This window comes from Heterodontus francisci, chromosome 2 (assembly GCF_036365525.1).
Source record: "Heterodontus francisci isolate sHetFra1 chromosome 2, sHetFra1.hap1, whole genome shotgun sequence".
Lineage (NCBI taxonomy): Eukaryota > Metazoa > Chordata > Chondrichthyes > Heterodontiformes > Heterodontidae > Heterodontus > Heterodontus francisci.
In genome coordinates, this window is record NC_090372.1 from 199,775,767 (window position 1) to 199,797,687 (window position 21,921).

A 21,921-nucleotide genomic window follows, 5' to 3' on the forward strand; every position below is an offset into this window, starting at 1 on the left:
TGTGTGTGCATATCGGTTGGGCTGCAGACCCATGAAGCTCAGCTGCTGGTTCCTGCAGCAGATGTAAGTTTAGTACAGTACATGAGTAATTTGTGATATGACATGTGGTCAGTAAACCATGCTTGGAAGGAACAGGTGACTTTGGACCTTTGGTGCCCAAAGCTTTCCACCACTGGGGTTTTTCTGTGTCATATCTGGGACTTTCGTAGAGATTGATCACTATAATTGGTTTAGTTAATTAACAAAACATTGACACTTCTCTTCAATGACTGGCTTCAACTACTCTCTAAAACGTTATTGATGCCAGATACAGTGATGATCCAGCACTGATGGGGTGCTCCAGCCACATTGTGGGACAGCTGCCTATTTTAAAAGAAAGTTGGCCTAGCCTATGTGCCAAGGGACCAGCTGAGTGCTGAACCACAATTGATATTATTTAATATTCTTCTTTGGCCTCCTTATCTCGAGAGACAATGGGTAAGCGCCTGGAGGTGGTCAGTGGTGTGTGGAGCAGCGCCTGGAGTGGCTGTAAAGGCCAATTCTAGAGTGACAGGCTCTTCCACAGGTGCTGCAGAAAAATTTGTTTGTCGGGGCTGTTACACAGTTGGCTCTCCCCTTGCGCCTCTGTCTTTTTTCCTGCCAACTGCTAAGTCTCTTCGACTCGCCACACTTTATAGCCCTGCCTTTATGGCTGCCCGCCAGCTCTGGCGAACGCTGGCAACTGACTCCCACGACTTGTGATCAATGTCACAGGATTTCATGTCGCGTTTACAGACGTCTTTAAAGCGGAGACATGGACGGCCGGCGGGTCTGATACCAGTGGCGAGCTCGCTGTACAATGTGTCTTTGGGGATCCTGCCATCTTCCATGCAGCTCACACGGCCAAGCCATCTCAAGCGCCGCTGACTCAGTAGTGTGTATAAGCTGGGGATGTTGGCCGCCTCGAGGACTTCTGTGTTGGAGATACGGTCCTGCCACCTGATGCCAAGTATTCTCTGGAGGCAGCGAAGATGGAATGAATTGAGACGTCGCTCTTGGCTGACATACGTTGTCCAGGCCTCGCTGCCATAGAGCAAGGTACTGAGGACACAGGCTTGATACAGTCAGACTTTTGTGTTCCGTGTCAGTGCGCCATTTTCCCACACTCTCTTGGCCAGTCTGGACATAGCAGTGGAAGCCTTTCCCATGCGCTTGTTGATTTCTGCATCTAGAGACAGGTTACTGGTGATAGTTGAGCCTAGGTAGGTGAACTCTTGAACCACTTCCAGAGCGTGGTCGCCAATATTGATGGATGGAGCATTTCTGACGTCCTGCCCCATGATGTTCATTTTCTTGAGGCAGATGGTTAGGCCAAATTCATTGCAGGCAGCCGCAAACCTGTCGATGAGACTCTGCAGGCACTCTTCAGTGTGAGATGTTAAAGCACCATCGTCAGCAAAGATGAGTTCCCTGATGAGAACTTTCCGTACTTTGGACTTCGCTCTTAGACGGGCAAGGTTGAACAACCTGCCCCCTGATCTTGTGTGGAGGAAAATTCCTTCTTCGGAGGACTTGAACGCATGTGAAAGCAGCAGGGAGAAGAAAATCCCAAAAAGTGTGGGTGCGAGAACACAGCCCTGTTTAACGCCACTCATATTATATTAATATTAATATTCGGCACGACATAATAGATACTGCAAACACTGCATATCAAACTCATTTTACATTGCACAGTCTCCCATGCATTTCTAAGTACAAATTTGGTTGGTATTAATAGTTGTTAATCCCAGTTGCACAATCTAGATCACCAACCAGCTGGAGCATTAAAAAGCCAGTTTCCCTTATTGCTTTGCAATGACGTAAATCGAAATTGAATAGGACAACAGTTTCCAATTGTAGGAAATTGATTAAATTGCAATTTAATACAAAACATGTTACACCTAAAGGAAATGAATTAAATTGCCCAATGAGATAAAATCTTTGACTTGACTATTTGACTTTGTGTCAGTGAACAGTGGAATGTAGTTTCTATTTAAATGTTCTTTTTTCAATTCCCTGGAACTGAAAGTGACAGACTACAGAAGGAAAAGTTTTGACAAGAAACAAGTCCAAAAGGAGAATAAACAGTCTATCATCTGCAATATTCTACTCACTTTCCCAGAGTCTAGTTAGAAAAAAGAATTTATTTGAAAAAACACAGATGAGGGAGGGAAGTTAGTACCAGGGTTGGGACTCTTCCCATTCAAGGCACCCATCAAAGCATAGCCAAATGTAAAGGTAGACACTCTTAATTATATCGGAACATAGCAGTAGGCCATTCAGTCCTGTGAGCCTGTTTCATCATTCAGCTAGATCAGTGGTTCTCAAACCTTTTCATCCGTGGAGCACTTAGTTGGGGCAAAAGACCCTGCCGGCCACCTACCACTTCAACCCCACCTGCTTTCACTTGCCACCGTAAAAAAAACTCATCAGAATTAATCGGAAGAATGCGTTGCTTTTGACGAGACACCAATGAGGTGATGTCTGGTTCAAAGCTGGAGAGTTTCAGTCTAGTATCGGGTTCCACGTTCAGCTGGTTCCTCTTTGCTTTCAGCCCCATGGTATTGAAAATCCAATCTCGCAGTTGCATGTTGTAACAGTAGCATAAATCTTGCTTATAAAACTACATTGTTCTTGCTCACGCTTATGACGGCTTGTGCTGTGCACGCAGGAGACATCTAGTTGTGTGATAGTGCACGAGTGGTGGGGTTGAGGTTTTCTGGTCTGTTTTCCAGTTTGGCCTCAGCCCAGGCGTTACGCGCCAGTGACTTGCATTTTGGACTACCCCATGGACTACTTGGAGGACCACTGCGGACCACCAGTGGTCTGTGGACCACACTTTCAGAATCATTGAATTAGATCATGGCTTATCTGTATTTACCCACCTTGGCTCTGTAACCCGTAATAAGCTTGCCTAACAAAAATCTATCAATTTCACTTTTCAAATTTTCAGTCAACCGCCAGCATCCACAGTTTTTTTGTGGGAGGCAGTTCCACTAGTCTTTGTGTGAAGAAGTGCTTCCTTACAAATCTGTCTCGAAAACTTGCACCAGTTATCCTGCAACCTCTTTAAATCAGGTTGCCAAAGTGCCACATTAGGGACAATTCTTGTGCTGCAAAGCCAATGCCCATTGGATTGAGACTGCCCAAAGTCTTAAAGTAGAATAGACCCACAAAAGACTTCCATCTCACTGGCTGCGCTGTTGCAAAGGTCTAACACGCTGCATCTACAGAAAAGCTATTGGGCCACATCTTGCTGGCATGGGGCATCACGCAATATGTGCCGTTAGCTTGACCTAGTTAGGCAAATGGCGGAGTGTCATAAATCAACCAGCATGATCCACAATCATGGCATAGCTCTTTTTCTCCTGAACTTACTGGCTGATTTACATATTAACACCGCGTGCCGTTAAAATGCTGTTATTTTTCCAGGAAGATTTGGCCCATTATAAAGAGATTTTTTACAGGCGCCTAAAAAATGTGCAATATGAGACTGTTTATAAGAGGATTGAGAAAACAAAAATATTCATATTTTTTGAAGAAGCAAATAAAATTGTACATATTTTCCAACATGTACTGATAGTTATGTAAACTATCTTCTATTCAACCTATTTTTGTGGAGGGGTAGGAGCGCACAGATTGCATTCCCAAAGACCCCACAGCAAATCTAAGCCAAAGTGACTGGGGTAAATTGTGAATTGTGCAATAGTATAGTCAGTGGAAATAAAATTGGGGAGAGATGTAAAACGGGCTTCTGACTCACTATCATCCATTTTACACTGTCACACAGAGTTACGATCTACCCCTACTGTTTAATCTGGTCACAGATCAAATCTGGGCGGAATATTTCACTTAAAAGAAAAACAAATAGAAGTTACGATAGAACAAAATCAGTGAACATTTTAAAACTATTTCAGCTCTTCACTCCTGTTGAACAATTGTTCTTTTTTTAGATGTTGCTATTGGGGAGATTGTGAACAGTGGCACTCTCATTGGGACTGACACTTGCAGGGAGCACATATTGTAAAATCACAGCACTCATCCAAGGACAGAAATCACCTACTGGATGCCCAGGATTTCCTGAATGCACTCTTTGAGAGTGCCAGCCCCTACTGGCAGTGCCAGATTGCAGAATCGCCCTTTAATGCTCCCAATGCAAATTATCTGCTGTGCAACTTGGTCCATTTCTACTTGTTTTTAATTCATTCATGGGATGCTGGCAAGACCAGCATTTATTGCCTTTGAGAAGGTGGTGGTGATATGCTTTCTTGAACCTCTGCACTCTGTGTGATGACGGTAGTTCCACAGTGCTGTTAGGGAGGGAGTTCCAGGATTTTGTCCCAGTGACGATGAAGGAACGGGTATTTATTTCCAAGTCAGGATGATGTATGACTTGGAAGGAAACTTGGGGGTGGTGGTATTGCTACCCTTGTTGTTCTAGGTGGCATCTATTGCATAACTTCAGCTTTATCACCAACCTGCCACATTCCACCCATTTAAAGTGAAACCACTGAGTAATATTTTATGCAGGAACTATTTTTCCGCTAAATTTGTAAGGCACCAAGAAACTGTGAACCAGAGAATTATTATTCAGATTTTCCTATCAATCCTTTATAAATTAATGGTTCTAATGTGAATAAAATATGGACTGTAAATAATTCACTTAAAATGAAATACTTCATTTCAAAACATCACCCTTTTATGATCTTTTAGGTCTGCCGATGCCCTCTGTCAGACCTCTGTCTAATTCCTATCTACACCATGCACCATTCCTATGGCTCTCCCTATAATGCAACATTCCTCAAGGCCTCTGTCAATGGCCATCTAACCGTGCACAATTCCTTAGTCCTCTGCCACTCGAGACCCACACTGCTCAGGGTGTGACAGAAACTTCTGTTGAATCATTTTCTGATATTTTTCCCTCTATTATCTCTCTCCCAAAATGACCAGACTGAGATCAGGAACTCACCTGGTGAGTGTGTGAATTTACTGCACCACCAGGACATCTTACAGTTACACTCATATACTAGTGGCCGGCACTCCACAGAATCACTCTGGTCTATGAAAGATGTACAGATCAATAGAGGCTGTGCTCGCAGCGGTAGCTATTTGCCATACATCCTCTAACTCTGAATACATATAGGACTGTCAGAAATGAGCTTCAAAGCACAATGCTGGAGACCAATAATTAAATGGCAACAGAAGGAGTATATAACGTGCAAACATGTAAGGCTGTTTTATATATATGTGTGTGCGTGTGCGTGCGTGTGTGCGTGAGCATAAATATCCAAAAGGCACACTCGAATCAATAAGCAATGTGTTGCAAGTTGAGTAAAGACCACATCCTCACAATCTGAGTGCACTTGACTGATAACAAGCTAAGCTGTAGAATAGTTAAACCACAAATATTTTATTGGACAATGTCCATCTTACCTCCAGCGGCAAACAGAAAACTTAAGCATGAAAAATCAAATAAAAACTCTTTCAAATAGATATCTCTGAAACTTATACAATATTGGCAGGCAGAATCATTCCTATTGCTGATGACCTGAATGTGCAGATACTTACTGTAATCCTTTATCGGAACGTCCCTGAATTCAGTTCTGGGCATTTGCTTGCTCTCAGTCACGTTCCACACCTTTTCGTTTTTCTCTAACACAAAATACTCTAAAGGGAGAAAAAAAGAGTGAATTAGATCTTAAGATAGCTGTTTGCCTGATCCAGCTGACATTGCACTTTGGGGTTATAATCATGCTGTGTAATGTTATTGTTCAGATGTGCAACACATTCCTGTGACATTCCTTGTACAGTACAATTGTAGCAGAGGTGCTAATTCATATGCTTCATCTTTAACCCAATTCTTGGCTGCACTTAGTGACTAAACTTCAAAAGCACGTCATTGGCTGTAAAGTGCTTTGCAGCATCCTGAGGTTATGAAAGGTGCTATATAAATGCAAGTCTGTCTTTCTATGATTAGGACATGTGATCTGGCAAGCACCATTCCAAAATAATTTTCAATTTTGTGTAACTTGAATGAGGCACAGTCAAAATGCAAATTTCCTAATTAAAGCAAATTAAGTGCTCATACATAGGCTTTCTAAGAAATATCAATTTACTGATACCCAAATAACATATCATTAGAATCATAGAATGAAACAGCGTAGAAGGAGACCATTCAGCCCATCATGTCTGCACTGGCTCTTTGGAAGAGCTATCGAATTAATCCCTGCTCTTTCACCACAGCTCCATAATTTTTTTCCTTTCATGTATTTATCTAATTCTCTTTGAATGTTGCTATCAAATCTCCTTCCCCTATCCTTTCAAGCTGTGCATTCCAGGTCACAACAACTCTGTGGAACAAAATGTTTCCGTATGCCTCTGGTTGTTTTGCCAGTCACCTTAAATAAGTGTTCTCTGGTTACTGACCCTTCTGCCACTGGAAAGAGTTACTTTGCCAAAACCTTTCATGATTTTGAACACCTCTATTAAATCTCCTCTTAACCTTCTCTGTTCTAAAGAGAACAACCCCAGCTTCTCCAGTCTCTCCCTGTAATTGATGTCCCTCATGCCTGGTACCATTCCAATAAATCTCTTCTGTACCATCTTCAAAGCCTTGACATCCTTCCTAAAGTGTTATGTCCAGAATTGGAAATGATACTCCAACTAAGTTCTAACCAGTATGATATAAAGGTTTAGCATAACTTAATTGCTTTTGCACTCTAAGCTTGCTAACAAAACCAAGTGTTCCATATGCTTTTTTCTAACAGCCTGATAATGAAATAGAATTTCATTCATACTCTTGTATTAAAAGTTGCATTCAACTTACGAGGGTGAGGTGTGTTGGGCCTGGGGAATAGAGAACATTCCACAACTGATACCCACTGACTTAGCCAGGTACCAAACGGGAAGGGCACCCAGGTACCATGGCACTGTAGGCGTGCCCTGAATCCATCAACCAGCAGGGTCTGTGGAGTCCGGCACTGGCTTGGTTCTTTGGCCTCCTTGTCTCGAGAGACAATGGTTAAGCGCCTGGAGGTGGTCAGTGGTTTGTGGAGCAGCGCCTGGAGTGGCTATAAAGGACAATTCTAGAGTGGCAGACTCTTCCACAGGTGCTGCAGAAAAATTTGTTTGTTGGGGCTGTTACACAGTTGGCTCTCCCCTTGCGCTTCTGTCTTTTTTCCTGCCAACTGCTAAGTCTCTTCGACTCGCCACACTTTAGCCCCGCCTTTATGGCTGCCCGCCAGTTCTGGCGATCGCTGGCAACTGACTCCCACGACTTGTGATCAATGTCACAGGACTTCATGTCGCTTTTGTAGACGTCTTTAAAGCGTAGACATGGACGGCCGGTGGGTCTGATACCAGTGGCGAGCTCGCTGTACAATGTGTCTTTGGGGATCCTGCCATCTTCCATGCGGCTCACATGGCCAAGCCATCTCAAGCGCCGCTGACTCAGTAGTGTGTATCAGCTGGGGATGTTGGCCACCTCGAGGACTTCTGTGTTGGAGATACAGTCCTGCCACCTGATGCCAAGTATTCTCCGGAGGCAGCCAAGATGGAATGAATTGAGACGTCGCTCTTGGCTGACATACGTTGTCCAGGCCTCACTGCCATAGAGCAAGGTACTGAGGACACAGGCTTGATACACTCGGACTTTTGTGTTCCGTGTCAGTGCGCCATTTTCCCACACACTCTTGGCCAGTCTGGACATAGCAGTGGAAGCCTTTTCCATGCACTTGTTGATTTCTGCATCCAGAGACAGGTTACGGGTGATAGTTGAGCCTAGGTAGGTGAACTCTTGAACTACTTCCAGTGCGTGGTCGCCGATATTGATGGATGGAGCATTTCTGACGTCCTGTCCCATGATGTTCGCTTTCTTGAGGCTGATGGTTAGGCCAAATTCGTTGCAGGCAGCTGCAAACCTGTCGATGAGACTCTACAGACACTCTTCAGTGTGAGATGTTAAAGCAACATCGTCAGCAAAGAGGAGTTCCCTGATGAGGACTTTCTGTACTTTGGTCTTCGCTCTTAGATGGGCAAGGTTGAACAGCCTGCCCCCTGATCTTGTGTGGAGGAAAATTCCTTCTTCTGAAGACTTGAACGCATGTGAGAGCAGCAGGGAGCAGAAGATCCCAAACAGTGTGGGTGCGAGAACACAGCCCTGTTTCACGCCACTCAGGATAGAAAAGGGGTCTGATGCTGGCACTGGCTTAAAACTGCAAGTTAGGGCCATTGTTGAGAGTTCCAACAACCCTATTACGATCTTCCAATTGAACACTGATCCTGCCTACCATTGGGAGAGGCAGGTAGAGTGGGATAAGGAACATCGTCTGTAATATTTTAAACAGCAGGTGCACACTATTCCTCTTTGCTTTCATCAGCATTGGGATCCTACCTCCATGGAAATGCAGGGCGGAATGTGACAGAAGCAAATTATATCCAGAAACATAAGCAAGAAAACTTGAGAATATAACCTTGTGCATATCTTATATATAATTGACCGAGCCACCTAGAACATAGAACATAGAACAGTACAGCACAGTACAGGCCCTTCGGCCCATGATGTTGTGCCGAACCTTTAACCTACTCTAAGATAAAACTAACTACCTACCCTTCATTCTACTATCATCCATGTACCTATCCAAGAGTCGCTTAAATGCCCCTAATGTATCTGCTTCTACTACCACCGCTGGCAGCGCATTTCACGCACCCACCACTCTCTGTGTAAAGAACCTACCTCTGACATCTCCCCGAAACCTTCCTCCAATCACCTTAAAATTATGCCCCCTGGTGATAGCCCTTTCCACCCTTGGAAAAAGTCTCTGTCTATCCACTCTATCTATGACTCTCATCATCTTGTACCCCTCTATCAAGTCACCTCTCATCCTTCTTCGCTCCAATGAGAAAAGCCCTAGCTCCCTCAATCTTTCTTCGTAGGACATGCCCTCCAGTCCAGGCAGCATCCTGGTAAATCTCCTCTGCACCCTCTCTAAAGCTTCCACATCCTTCCTATAATGAGGCGACCAGAACTGAACACAATATTCCAAGTGTGGTCGAACCAGGGCCTTATAGAGCTGCAGCATAACCTCGCGGTTCTTAAACTCAATCCCCCTGTTCATGAAAGCCAACACACCATACGCCTTCTTAACAACCCTATCAACTTGGGTGGAAACTTTGAGTGATCTATGGACATGGACCCCAAGATCCCTCTGTTCCTCCACACTACCAAGAATCCTGTCTTTAAGCCTGTATTCTGCATTCAAATTCGACCTTCCAAAATGAATCACTTCACACTTTTCCAGGTTGAACTCCATCTTCCACTTCTCAGCGCAGCTCTGCATCCTGTCAATGTCCCGTTGCAAACTACAACAGCCTTCCACACTATCCACAACTCCAGCAACCTTTGTGTCATCGGCAAACTTGCTAACCCAGCCTTCCACTTCCTCATCCAAGTCATTTATAAAAATCACAAAGAGCAGAGGTCCCAGAACAGATCCTTGTGGAACACCACTGGTCACCGAGCTCCATGCTGAATACTTTCCATCTACTACCACCCTCTGACTTCTATGGGCCAGCCAATTTTGTATCCAGCCAGCCATCTTTCCCTGAATCCCATGCCTCCTTACTTTCTGAATGAGCCTACCATGGGAACCTTATCAAATGCCTTGCTAAAATCCATATACACCACATCCACTGCTCTTCCTTCATCAATGTGTTTTGTCACATCTTCAAAGAATTCAATAAGGCTTGTGAGGCATGACCTGCCCCTCACAAAGCCATGCTGACTGTCTCTAATCAAACAATGCTTTTCCAAATAATCATAAATCCTGTCTCTCAGAATCCTCTCCAATAATTTGCCCACTACTGACGTAAGACTGACTGGTCTATAATTCCCAGGGTTATCCCTATTCCCTTTCTTGAACAAGGGAACAACACTTGCCACCCTCCAATCATCTGGTACTACTCCAGTGGACAGTGAAGACGCAAAGATCATCACCAAAGGCGCAGCAATCTCTTCCCTCGCTTCCCGTAATATCCTTGGGTATATCCCGTCTGGCCTCGGGGACGTATCTGTCTCCTGTTCCAGCACATCCTCCCTCTTAACCTCAACCTGTTCGAGCATATCAGCCTGTTCCACGCTGTCCTCACAAACGACCAGGTCCCTCTCACTAGTGAATACTGAAGCAAAGTATTCATTTGGGACCTCCCCTACCTCCTCCGACTCCAGGCACAAGTTCCCTCCACTATCTCTGATCGGCCCTACCCTCACTCTGGCCATCCTCTTGTTCCTCACATAAGTGTAGAATGCCTTGGGATTTTCCTTAATCTTACCCGCCAAGACTTTTTCATGTCCCCTTCTAGCTCTCCTAAGTCCATTCTTCAGTTCCTTCCTGGCTACCATGTAACCCTCTAGAGCCCTGTCTGATCCTTGCTTCCTCAACCTTAAGTAAGCTTCCTTCTTCCTCTTGACTAGCTGTTCCACAACTCTTGTCATCCAAGGTTCGTTCACCCTACCATCCCTTCCCTGCCTCATCGGGACAAACGTATCCAGCAGTCGCAGATCTGGCTGGACCACATCAAACTCCACCGTGTCTCACTCTACTTATCTTGAATGGCCCGCTATTCCAGGATCAATACCCCCTCCCACGTTGTTTCAAGTCATATGACTAACATTAGGCTCCTTTATTCAACAACCAACATTCTCGCTTCAAGCACCAAGTGTGAGCAACTTATGGATTTCTCCAACAGTAAGATTGCCTTTAAGAGTGATGACCCTTTAAGATCTTAGTATGCTCATGAACTAAGCATCAGGATGTAGTCATGTGACTCGAAGCCAGAGTCACTCTGTCACTGTAACACCCAGAGTAAGGTTCTGTAAATAATATGCTCTGTACTGTATATAATAGTTAGCTGTAATAAACCTGTTTGAAATCTTCAACATAACAGGACTCCACACATCTCCTTTATGTTGCATCAGGCAACATAACATTACAGGCTTTGACTGGCCAAGACAGTATCCCCACCACCTTTTCGGCCCAGCGCCTGGAGCCCTGCTGGCTCCACTAAATCCAGCCCATGCCTGTGAAGTGTCTCGGCATCCCCAAACCCAGCCCTCCATTCCCCAAGTTTGACACGCACACTAGCCCTGAACCCGTGACTCTTTGCAGCCTCTCTCCCAATTTCCCCTCTCCAAGCCTATCACATCTATGAGACATTTTAGTGTATTAGAGGCCTAAATAAATGCAAGCTGTTTGTATGGACTCATGGCAATGATTTGGATGGGACCATGGGAGAATAGGACCAGGCAAATATTTTGTCCTGGCGATGCTACGACCAAGGCGGGAGGAGTGCACTGTTAATTCAGTTCCACCTCACCATAGGTCACAACATATAATTAGATTTTTCCACGTGCTAAAACAGTCAATCAGATACTCTATTTTAGCCCAGAATAAAGCACACCAACCAGGTTTCTTTAATAAACACCAAAACTATCCATTTATTAGAAATCTTAACCAATAATAAAGTAAACATACATGTAAATAGAAATATTAAAGCCTCTTTTTTATCCTAGCACTCATGCACACACATGGGCGGCACATTGGCGCAGTGGTTAGCACCGCAGCCTCACAGCTCCAGCGACCCGGGTTCAATTCTGGGTACTGCCTGTGTGGAGTTTGCAAGTTCTCCCTGTGCCTGCGTGGGTTTTCGCCGGGTGCGTTTCCTCCCACCACCAAAAGACTCGCAGTTGATAGGTAAATTGGCCATTATAAATTGCCCCTAGTAGAGGTGGGTGGTAGGGAAATATAGGGACAGGTGGGGATATTGTAGGAATATGGGATTAGTGTAGGATTAGTATAAATGGGTGGTTGATGGTCGGCACAGACTTGGTGGGCCAAAGGGCCTGTTTCAGTGCTGTATCTCTAAATAAATTTAAAAAAAAATAAACATACATACACAAGCGATTAACCGGGAAAAGGGGATTTTTGTTTACAGACTGTACAGAAGGCATGGAAGTCCTTTGTTGTGGTGAGGTGTCTCAAAGGCGGATAGGTGGCTGTCAATGGAATCTTCCTAGAACAGTTCTTTCCAGGCGATGTTGATGATCAGTCTGGGTAGGCTTCCAAAAGATGCAGCACAGAAAACTCCAGTCAGTCTTTACAGCAAGAAGCAGCAACAAGGATCTTTTTGGGTCTTATAGCAGGATTCGAGCAGTAAGGTTTCTTCAAATGCAGTAAGGTTTCTTCAAATACAGGAGGAAATAGTAAAATCTGATACAGGAATTCTTTAAAGATGCAGGGATTCTTCAAAGAGAGAAATATATCATCTGTCTTCTCCTGGCAGGCACACAAATATTCTATTCTCAAGCCAAACACCAACTGACTTTTTATGATTTCAAAATGAAACTAAAACCCTTTGAGATACAAGCCTTGTGATGTCACTTCCTTGCAAATAGCTCTTCAAGCCAAAACACAACCCCCTGCTGGTTTCTTTGCAAACAAGTGCCTTCCAGTAAAACTTGTTTACATTTAGTCCAAACCTTCTAGTAACTTCTTTTAAGAAAAACACCCAATGTTCAGCTTCAAGATTCCAGCATCCATGAAATCCCTTCTCAGTATTAAAATATAGATTCTCAAGTTTTAACAAAAAATGGATCCCTCGTAACAGAAGATACCAGCTGCTTACAACTGGAGAGGACCAGCTGGCTGTTTGGTGGAAGTGGGAACGTTTGTCTCACAGGAAACGCAGTGTTAACAATACGAATAAGAGGTCAAGTGGTTTTGTGGCATTCAATAAAATGTCAGGAATTCTGTATAATTAAGTAGAGGCGTCTGAGAGAAATGTTTCACAGATGTAATCTGTGACATTTATTCACTGAGAAAAGTTCATGCATTAGCGTGGAGTTAAAATGTTCATTTAAGGGAAACATCGAGAGAGAGAAAAGTTAATTGGACACAATGTACAAGGGCAACGATGGAATTCCAGAACAATCAGAACAATTGTTCATGGTGACAATTAGATTCAAGGAGACCACAAACCAACATTTCTTTGCACTTTCAAAGGTTTATTTCTATCAAATTTTGATGCTTTATTCTGCTCAAAAATTTATAAAGAAAACGATTCAAAGCTTGTGAAGGGAAATGCTTCAGTGCATGGATGAGCAAAGACATATTGAACATAATGAAATAGGAATTAATATTTTAGATGGCGACAGGTGACTTTTTTTGAGATTGCAAACATGGATAGAAATGTTTTTCTTGTTTAAAGGTTATAAGCTATTGAGGATTCCCACTCCTAACTGTTGCTGGAAACCAAGGGGTGGATTTACTCCTGAAACTGGACTCCAAAAAGAGGGGGCGGGATGGGTGTCCTAGTGCCACCATGCATTCTGGAGGGCGAGGGTGCACAGCCAGAGGTCGTGGTCCACATTGGTACCAATGGTATAGGAAGGAAAGGGATGAGGTCCCGCAGGCTGAGTTTAGGGAGTTTGGAAAGAGATTAGCAAGCAGGACCTCAAAAGGTAGTAATCTCCGGATTACTCCCAAGGCCACGTACTAGTGAGTATATAAATTGAAAAATACAACAGATGAATGCGTGGCTGGAGAGATGGTGCAGGAGGGAGGGCTTCAGATTTCTGGGACATTGGGACCGGTTCTGGTGAAGGTGGGACCTGTACAAGCCAGCGGTCTGCACTAGAACAGGACTGGGACAAATATCCTTGCAGGAAGGTTTGCTAGTGCTGTTGGGGATGGTTTAAACTAGCTTGGCAGGAGGATGGGAACCTGAGCGCAGTCTTAGATAGGACAATTTCAGGGCAAGGAAGAGGAGGCAGAAAATTAGCAAGTGACTCTGAAAGACAGAAGAAGCAAAGGTTAAAAAGTGTGCAGCACAGGAATTTGGCAGTGTTAAAGAGTATTTATTTAAATGCAAGGAGCATAGTAAATAAAGCCGATGAGCTGAGGGCATAGATAGATATATGGCAATGTGATATCATTGCTATAACGGAAACTTGGCTTAGGAGGGGCAAGAATGGCAACTCAACATTTCTGGATATAGAGTTTTCAGGTGGGATGGAGAGGGAGATAAAAAAGGAGGGGGTGTAACATTATTAGTTAAGGTATCAATAACAGCTTTGAGGAGGGATGATATGCTAAATGAATCATCAAATAAGGCCATATGGGTGGAGCTCAGAAATAAAAAGGGTCAGCCATACTACTAGGAGTGTACTATAGCCCCCCAAATAGTGAGAAGGAGGTAGAAGAACAAATATGCAGACAAATTTATGAGTGCAAAAACGATACGGCAATAATAGTTGGGGATTTCAACTACCCCAATATCAAATAGGATACAAACAGTGTGAAGGGCACAGAGGGGACAAATTTTTTGAACTGTGTTCAAGAGAACTTTTTTAGCCAGCACGTAACAAGCCCAGCGAGAGGGGGCGCACTTCTAGATTTAGTCTTCAGTAATGAAGCTGGGCAAGTGGAGGAAGTAACTGTGGGTGACCATTTTGGAGATAGCGACCATAATACAGTAAGTTTTAGCATAATCATGAAAAGGACAAAGGTAAAACAGGAGTAAAAGTTCTAAATTGGGCAAGGCAAATTTTAAGAAACTGAGAGGGGACCTGGCAAAAGTGGACTGGATACAGCTACTTGAAGGAAAATCAGTGGCAAACCAGTGGGAGGCATTCAAAAGCGAGATACTAACGGCACAGTGTAGGCATGTCCCCACAAAGATAAAGGGCGGCACTGCCAAATAACCCTGGTTATTTAGAAGCTTACAAGGTAAGTTAATGCAGAAAAAGAAAGCTTATGACGATCACAAAAATCTTAATACTTTAGAAAGCCTAGAGGAGTACAGAAAGTGGTGAAGTAAAAAAGGAAATTAGAAAAGCGAAGAAAGGACATGAAAAATTATTGGCAGGTAAAATCAATGAAAACCCAAAGATGTTTTATCAGTACATTAAGAGCAAGAGGATAACTAACGAAAGGCTAGGGCCTATCAGAGATGTACAAGGGAACTTACGTGTGGATGCAGAAGATGTGGGCAGGGTTCTTAATGAGTTTTTTGTCTCAGTCTTCACAATGGAGAGGGTTGATGTAGACATTGTAGTTAAAGAGGTGGAGTGTGAAATATTAGATATGATAAGCATAATGACAGAGGAAGTACTAGAGGGTCTGACATCCTTGAAAGTGGATAAATCGCTAGGGCTGGATGGATTGCATCCCAGGTTGTTAAAGGAAGACAGGGAGGAAATAGCGGATGCTCTGAGGATCATTGTCAAATCCTCACTAGATACAGGAGAGGTATCAGATGATTGGAGGTCTGCGAACATTGTACCATTGTTTAAAAAGGGTGTGAGGGATAGGCCAAATAATTATAGGCCGGTCAGTCTGACACCAGTGGTGGGTAAATTGTTAGAATCTATTCTGAGGGACAGGATAAACAGCCACTTAGAAAGGCACAGATTAATCAGGGCTAGTCAGCATAGATTTGTTATGGGAAGGTCATGTCTTAGTAACTTAATTGAGTTTTTTGAGGAATGAACTAGAAGGATTGCTAACAGTAGTGCAGTGGATGTGGTCTACATGGACTTTAGTAAGGCATTTGACAAGGTCCCACATGGCAGACTGGTCAGTAAAATGAAAGGCCAAGGGATACAGAAAAAAGTGGCATATTTGATCCAGAATTGACTCAGGGCCAAGAAACAAAGGGTAGTAGTCGACGGATGTTTTTGTGAATGTAAAGCTGTTTCCAGTGGTGTTCCACAGGGCTCAATGTTGGGTCCCTTGCTGTTTGTAGTATATATTAATGATTTGGACTTAAATGTGGGAGGCATGATTGGGAAATTTGCTGATGACACAAAAATTGGCTGTGTAGTCGATAGTGAAGAGGATAACCATAGACTCCAGAATGATATCAATGGTTTGGTTGAATGGGCAGAAAAGTGCAAATAGAATTCAATCCAGATAAGTGTGAGGTAATGCATTTGGGGAGGGCAAATAAAGCGAGGGAATACACAATAAGCGGGAGGACATTGAGAGGGGTAGAAGAAGTGAGAGACCTTGTAGTATATGTCCAAAGGTCCCTGAAGGTGGCAGGACATGTAGATAGAGTGGTGAAGAGGGCATATGGAATGCTTTCCTTTATTGGTCGAGGTGTAGAATTTAAAAGCAGGGATGTATGCTGGAACTGTACAAAACACTGGTTAGGCCACAGTTGGAGTATTGCGTACAGTTCTGGTCACCACATTACAGACAGGACATAATTGCTCTGGAGAGAGTACAGAGGAGATTGACAAGAATGTTGCCAGGGTTTGAAAGTTGCAGCTATGAAGAAAGATTGGATCGGCTAGGGTTGTTTTCCTTAGAACAGAGGAGGCGGAGGGGTGACTTAATAGGTGTACAAAATTATGAGGTGCCTAGATAGAGTAGAGGTCAATTACCAGAGGGTCAATTACCAAGGTGATTGGTAGAAGGATTAAAGGGGACATGAGGAAAACTTTTTTCATCCAGAGGGTGGTAGGTGTCTGGAATTCACTGCCAGGAATGGTGGTGGAAGCAAAAACCCTCAATTCCTTTAAACAGTACCTGGACATGCACCTGAAGTGCTGTAACCGGCAAGGCTATGGACCAGGTGCTGGAAGGTGGGATTAGATTGGGCAGCTAGTTTTTTGTTCGGCTGGCACAGACACCACAGGCTGAGTGGCCTCCTCTGTGCCGTAATTTTTATATGATTCTATGGTTCTAATTTGAAATCCCATTGATGGGACTGCTACTGACTGCTCTTTTTCTACCCACCACAATTCTAATGATGACCAGGGATCCCAGCTCATTTTCATTCCATTTGCCACATTCCTGCCATTTCAACTAGGACTGCAGGCCTGGGATAGTGGGGTGAGGGGAGTGGGATGGGTGAAGGGCATGGCAAGTGGAGGCCTTCTCTCTCTCTGATCATCTACAGTGTCAGTCATGGCTCAGTAAGTAGCACTACCGCTTGCTCAGTCCTATTCCAGAGACTTGGGCACAAAAATCTAAGCTGACACTCCGGTGCAGTACTGAATGAGTGCTACACTTCTGGAGGTGCTGTCTTTTGGATGCAATGTTAAACCGAGAACCTGTCTTCCCTCTCAAATAGACATGAGAGATCATATGGTACTATTTTGAAGAAGAGCAGGGGAGTTCTTCGAGTGTCCTGGCCAATATTTATCCCTTGATCAACGCCATTAAAAAAAACAGCTTATCTGGATATTATCACTTGCTGTTTGTGGGAGCTTGCTGTGTGCAAATTGGTTGGCTCACTTCCTATATATACGTACTGTACATAATGACTACACTCCATGGTTGGAATTCCCCCCCCCCCCCACACCCTGCAGAAGTGAGCTGGTGGTGGGCTGTAAAATTGAGTGGGAGGCGGGGGATGCCATACCCAAACCCTTCCTGCCCCTGCTGCAATTTTACGAGGGGCAGTGGCGGCAAGAAATGGCTTGCCCACCTCAGGCCAATCCAGGCCCTTGAACAGCCAATCAACTACCACTTAAGGGCCTCCTCCCGCCTCTGCCGGTATTTTACCAGCGACCGGCGTGCAGCTGAGGTCCCCCAGGAGGCCGCCCAGTAAAACCTGGCATCCTCCTTGCGGTCTGGGGTCCCTCCTGCTTGGGCACCCTGTGCCCCATGGAGGGCCCCCCTCCCAGCCCAACCACCCCCAAAACACAACACTTACACCACACCACACCCCACCCCAACCGACACTCCTTGCCTCACCAGGGCTCAGCCTTGTTTCTGGGCAGGCTTCCTTCTTGGTCTTCTGGCTGGGTGCCATCCCAGCAGTGTCCACCACTCCTGGTGGGGCTGCTGGGAGAGGGAGTTGCCGGTCTGCTGATTGGCCGGCAGGCCTTGGAGGCGGGAAGTCCCGCTCAAGGCCAATTAACGGCCTGGGCCACGCAAAATCCTGGCGTGGCTCCCAGGCACAGCAGAGGCAGGCTCGCCCCTGACTCTTTGGCCAGTGGGTGGGACCTCCAAACAAGATAAAATTCCGGCCCATGCATATAACCCCTGTACACACTGACTGCACTCCATGTATATAAGCCCTGTATATACTGACTGCATTCTATGAACTGAATTTTCTGGTGCCAACAGGGCTCCCGGTGCCGGGCCGAAAAGGCGGGGGGCATCCCACCTCGGCCATTTGGACCTCTCCCCGGAGTAATTCTGCAGCGCCAGGCCAATTAACAGCCCGGCACCAGGATCCCCATCCTTTTAAAGATGGGGATCCTGCCTCCAAGAGCTGCCAGCCAATCAGAGGGCTGGCAGCTCAGTAGTATTGGCAGCACCAGCGGGAGCGGCGGCCACTGTCAGTACTACACCAGGCCTTGGACCAGGCCCAGCGCTGGAGCCTGGACTCAAGGTAACTGAGGTGGGGTCGCTGGGGCTAATCCAGCAGGACCCGGTGATTAAGGGGTGGGGGGTTTGGTGGGGGGTGGGGAGGAGAGTGGGCGTTCAGTACGGCAGAGGGGTAGTCCAGGGAGGTGGATTGATTGCTGGTGGAGGCCCCCTGTGGGCCACAGATTGCCCACAGAGGAGGTCCCCCCACCCTCGACACCAGGGAGGTTGCCTTGTTTTATTGGGCAACCTCCCCGCATGGCGGAGGCCCAACCCGCCATTGGCTTAATTACAGCCGTGGCGGGAACAGGCCCTTAAGTGGCTGATAATAGCCATCTTAAGGGCCTCAATTAGCCTCTGGGTGGGAAGGCAGTCTTCGGCCTATCCCAAACTCCAACAAAATTGCAGGGCGACGGGAAGGCAACGGGGCCTCCGCTCCCCGCCTCCTGTCACAATTCTATGGGCCACCCAGCCTCATAAACTGTCTCCAGGGACCCATAAAATTCTGCCCAGTGTCTGTAACCTCTGCACGTGCTGACTGCACTCTGTGGTGGTGAAATTGGACATGGCCCGAGAACAGGTGCTGGGATTGCAAAGTGGAATTACCCTGCATTTGTTGCTTCCAATGCAGGCAACATGTAAAATGTGTGCTGCCTCCTAATTTGAATGATTGCACCAGTGCTAAACATGTTGTTGAGTGCCTGCACACCTGAGAAAGGGCACAAAATCACGAGAGGCTAGCATGAATTAAAGTTAGCCTGCACTAATTTAAACCAGCTTGCACCTTTTAAAGGAGAGGTGCATTCTGGCTGGAGCAGGTACTGGAAGTCATTCTACAACTGATTCTGACCCGAGAAAGACACAAAAAGGTTATGAATGGAGGAGAGCTCCAAGAACTACTGACTCTGCACTAGGGGTCCTGGAGGTAGAGAGAAGAGATGTGCTCTATCCACAGGGTGCCATGCTGCCTGATCAGTCTACTCCTGATCATCAGCAAAGTAATGGAAGGGGTCGTCAACAGTGCTATCAAGTGGCACTTGCTCAGCAATAACCTGCTCACTGATGCTCAGTTTGGGTTCTACCAGGGCCACTCAGCTCCTAATATCATTATAGCCTTGGTTCAAACATGGACAAAAGAACTGAACTCCAGAGGTAAGGTGAGAGTGAATGCCTTGATATCAAGGCAGCATTTGTCCGAGTCGACGTCAAGGAGTCCTAGCAAAACTGGAGTCAATGGGAATCGGGGGAAAACTCTCCTCTGATTGGAGTCACACTTGGCACAAAGGAAGATGGTGATGGTTGTTGGAGGTCAATCATCTCAGTCCCAGAACAGCACTGCAGGAGTTCCTCAGGATAGTGTCCTAGGCCCAATCATCTTCAGCTGCTTCATCAATGACCTTCCCTCCATGATAAGGTCAGAAGTGGAGATGTCGCTGATGATTGCATAGTGTTCAGTACCAGTTGCGACTCCTCAGAAAATGAAGAAGCCTGTGTCCAGATGCAGCAAGACCTAGACAACATTCAGGCTTGGGCTGATAAGTGCAGTCCTGTCTTCACACTGAGGACACCCTCAGTTTTATGTGACATTACCACTGTGCTAAATGGGATAGATTCAGAACAGATCTAGCGGCTCAAAACAGGGCAACCATGAGGTGCTGCGAGTCATCAGCTGCAGCAGAATTGCATGTAACCATAATCCTGGCATATCCTTCATTCTAACATTACCATCAAGGCAGGGGATCAACCCTGGTTCAATGAGCAGTGTACAAGAGCATACCAGCAGCAGCACCAGACATATCTAAAATGAGATGACAGCCTGGTGAAGATACAACACAGAACTACATGCATGCTAAACAGCAGTATGCTATTGACCAGGATTGTCCAACATACGGCACACAGGCCAGGATTGGGCCCGCCAATGGTTTCCATCTGGCCCGCGGGTGTAAACTGTACCCAGGGTGGTTTCTCATCCTCGCCAGGGCTCCATGACTGGAGATGGGAAATTTCCATTTGTCTTCTTCTTGCAGACCAGTCTCTTTACAAACATTGCGCTGTCAGTTTCACAGCTGCTGAAGAAGAAACGCGCTTCCCAACTTAGGACAGATTCGGGGTTTCCCAGCTTTTTTTTAAAAGCTGGGTCAAAATCCTGCAACTCCCTTCCTAACCTACCTGACATGGACTGCAGCGGTTCACCACCACCTTCTCAAGGGCAATTAGGGATGGGCAATAAATGCTGGCCTGGCCAGCAATGCCCACATCCCACAAATGAATTTTAAAAAAAGCAAGTTCCTGCTTCTGCAGCTACCAACTGTGAAACTCAGTGCAATGTTTTTAAACAAACTGACCAACCACAAAGTTGCTGAGCTGAGCGCACCCACTCAGTGCAAGTGTCAAAGAGGGTGAGGCGGGGGGGTTTGGAAACACAGAGGGGCAGAGCGGGGAGAGTAAGGTTGGAAACACAGAGGGGGGTTGGAAACACAGATGGGGAGAGGGGAGAGGGGGGCTGGAAAGACAGAGGGGGGAGGGGGGCTGGAAAGACAGAGGGGGGAGGGAGGTTGGAAACACAGAGGGGGGGAGGGGGGTTGGAAACACAGAGTGGGGGAGGGGGGTTGGAGACACAGAAGGGGGGAGGGGGAGGGGGATTGGAAACACAGAGGGGGAGAGACGGGAGGGGGGTTGGAAACACACAGGGGGAGATGGGGGTGGAGGATTGGAAACACAGAGGGGGAGAGAGGGGAGGGGAGGGGAGGGGAGGGGAGTGGGGTTGGAAACACAGAGGGGGAGAGGGGGAGAGTGGGGAGGGGGGTTGGAAAGACAGAGGGGGAGGGGGGTTAGAAACACAGAGGGGGAGGGTGGTTGGAACCACAGAGGGGGGGAGAGGGGGGATGGGGGTTAGAAACACAGAAGGGCAGAGGGGAGGAAGGGGGGTTGGAAACACAGAGGGGGAGCGGGGGGGAGGGGGGTTGGAAACACAGAGGGGGAGAGTGGGGAGGGGGGTTTGGAAAGACAGAGGGGGAGAGGGTGGATGGAACCACAGAGGGGGAGGGGGTTTGGAAACACAGAGGGGGAGAGGGGGGATGGGGGTTAGAAACACAGAAGGGCAGAGGGGAGGAAGGGGGATTGGAAACAGAGGGAGTTGGAAGCACAGAGGGGGTTGGAAGCACAGAGGGGGTTGGAAGCACAGAGCGGGTGGGAAACAGAGGGGGGAAACAGGGGGGGGAACAGTGGGGGGGAGACAGAGGGGGGGGAAACAGGGGGGGAACAGTGGGGGGGGAGGCAGGGGGGGGAAACAGAGGGGGGAAAACAGAGGGGGGGAAACAGAGGGGGGAACAGAGGGGGGGAAACAGAGGGGGGGGAGAAACAGAGGGGGGGGGAAACAGAGGGGGTGAACAGAGTGGGGGGAACAGGGGGGGGCGAACAGAGGTGGGGGTAACAGAGTGGGAGGGAAACAGAGGGGGGGGAAACAGAGGGGGGGAAACAGAGGGGGGGAAAGAGGGGGAGAACAGAAAGGGGGTAAACAGAG

General features: G+C 46.4%; 1 protein-coding gene across 2 annotated transcripts in view; it reads right to left on the reverse strand.

Annotated features, from left to right (window-relative positions):
• dpp6a (dipeptidyl-peptidase 6a) overlaps positions 1–21,921 on the reverse strand; it is a 1,544,902-nt gene that overhangs the window by 53,794 nt on the left and 1,469,187 nt on the right. For both annotated transcript variants that reach the window (XM_068015021.1, XM_068015020.1), the window contains exon 18: positions 5,587–5,685. In XM_068015021.1, the coding sequence (XP_067871122.1) occupies positions 5,587–5,685 (99 nt within the window). The remainder of the gene's footprint in view (positions 1–5,586; positions 5,686–21,921) is intronic.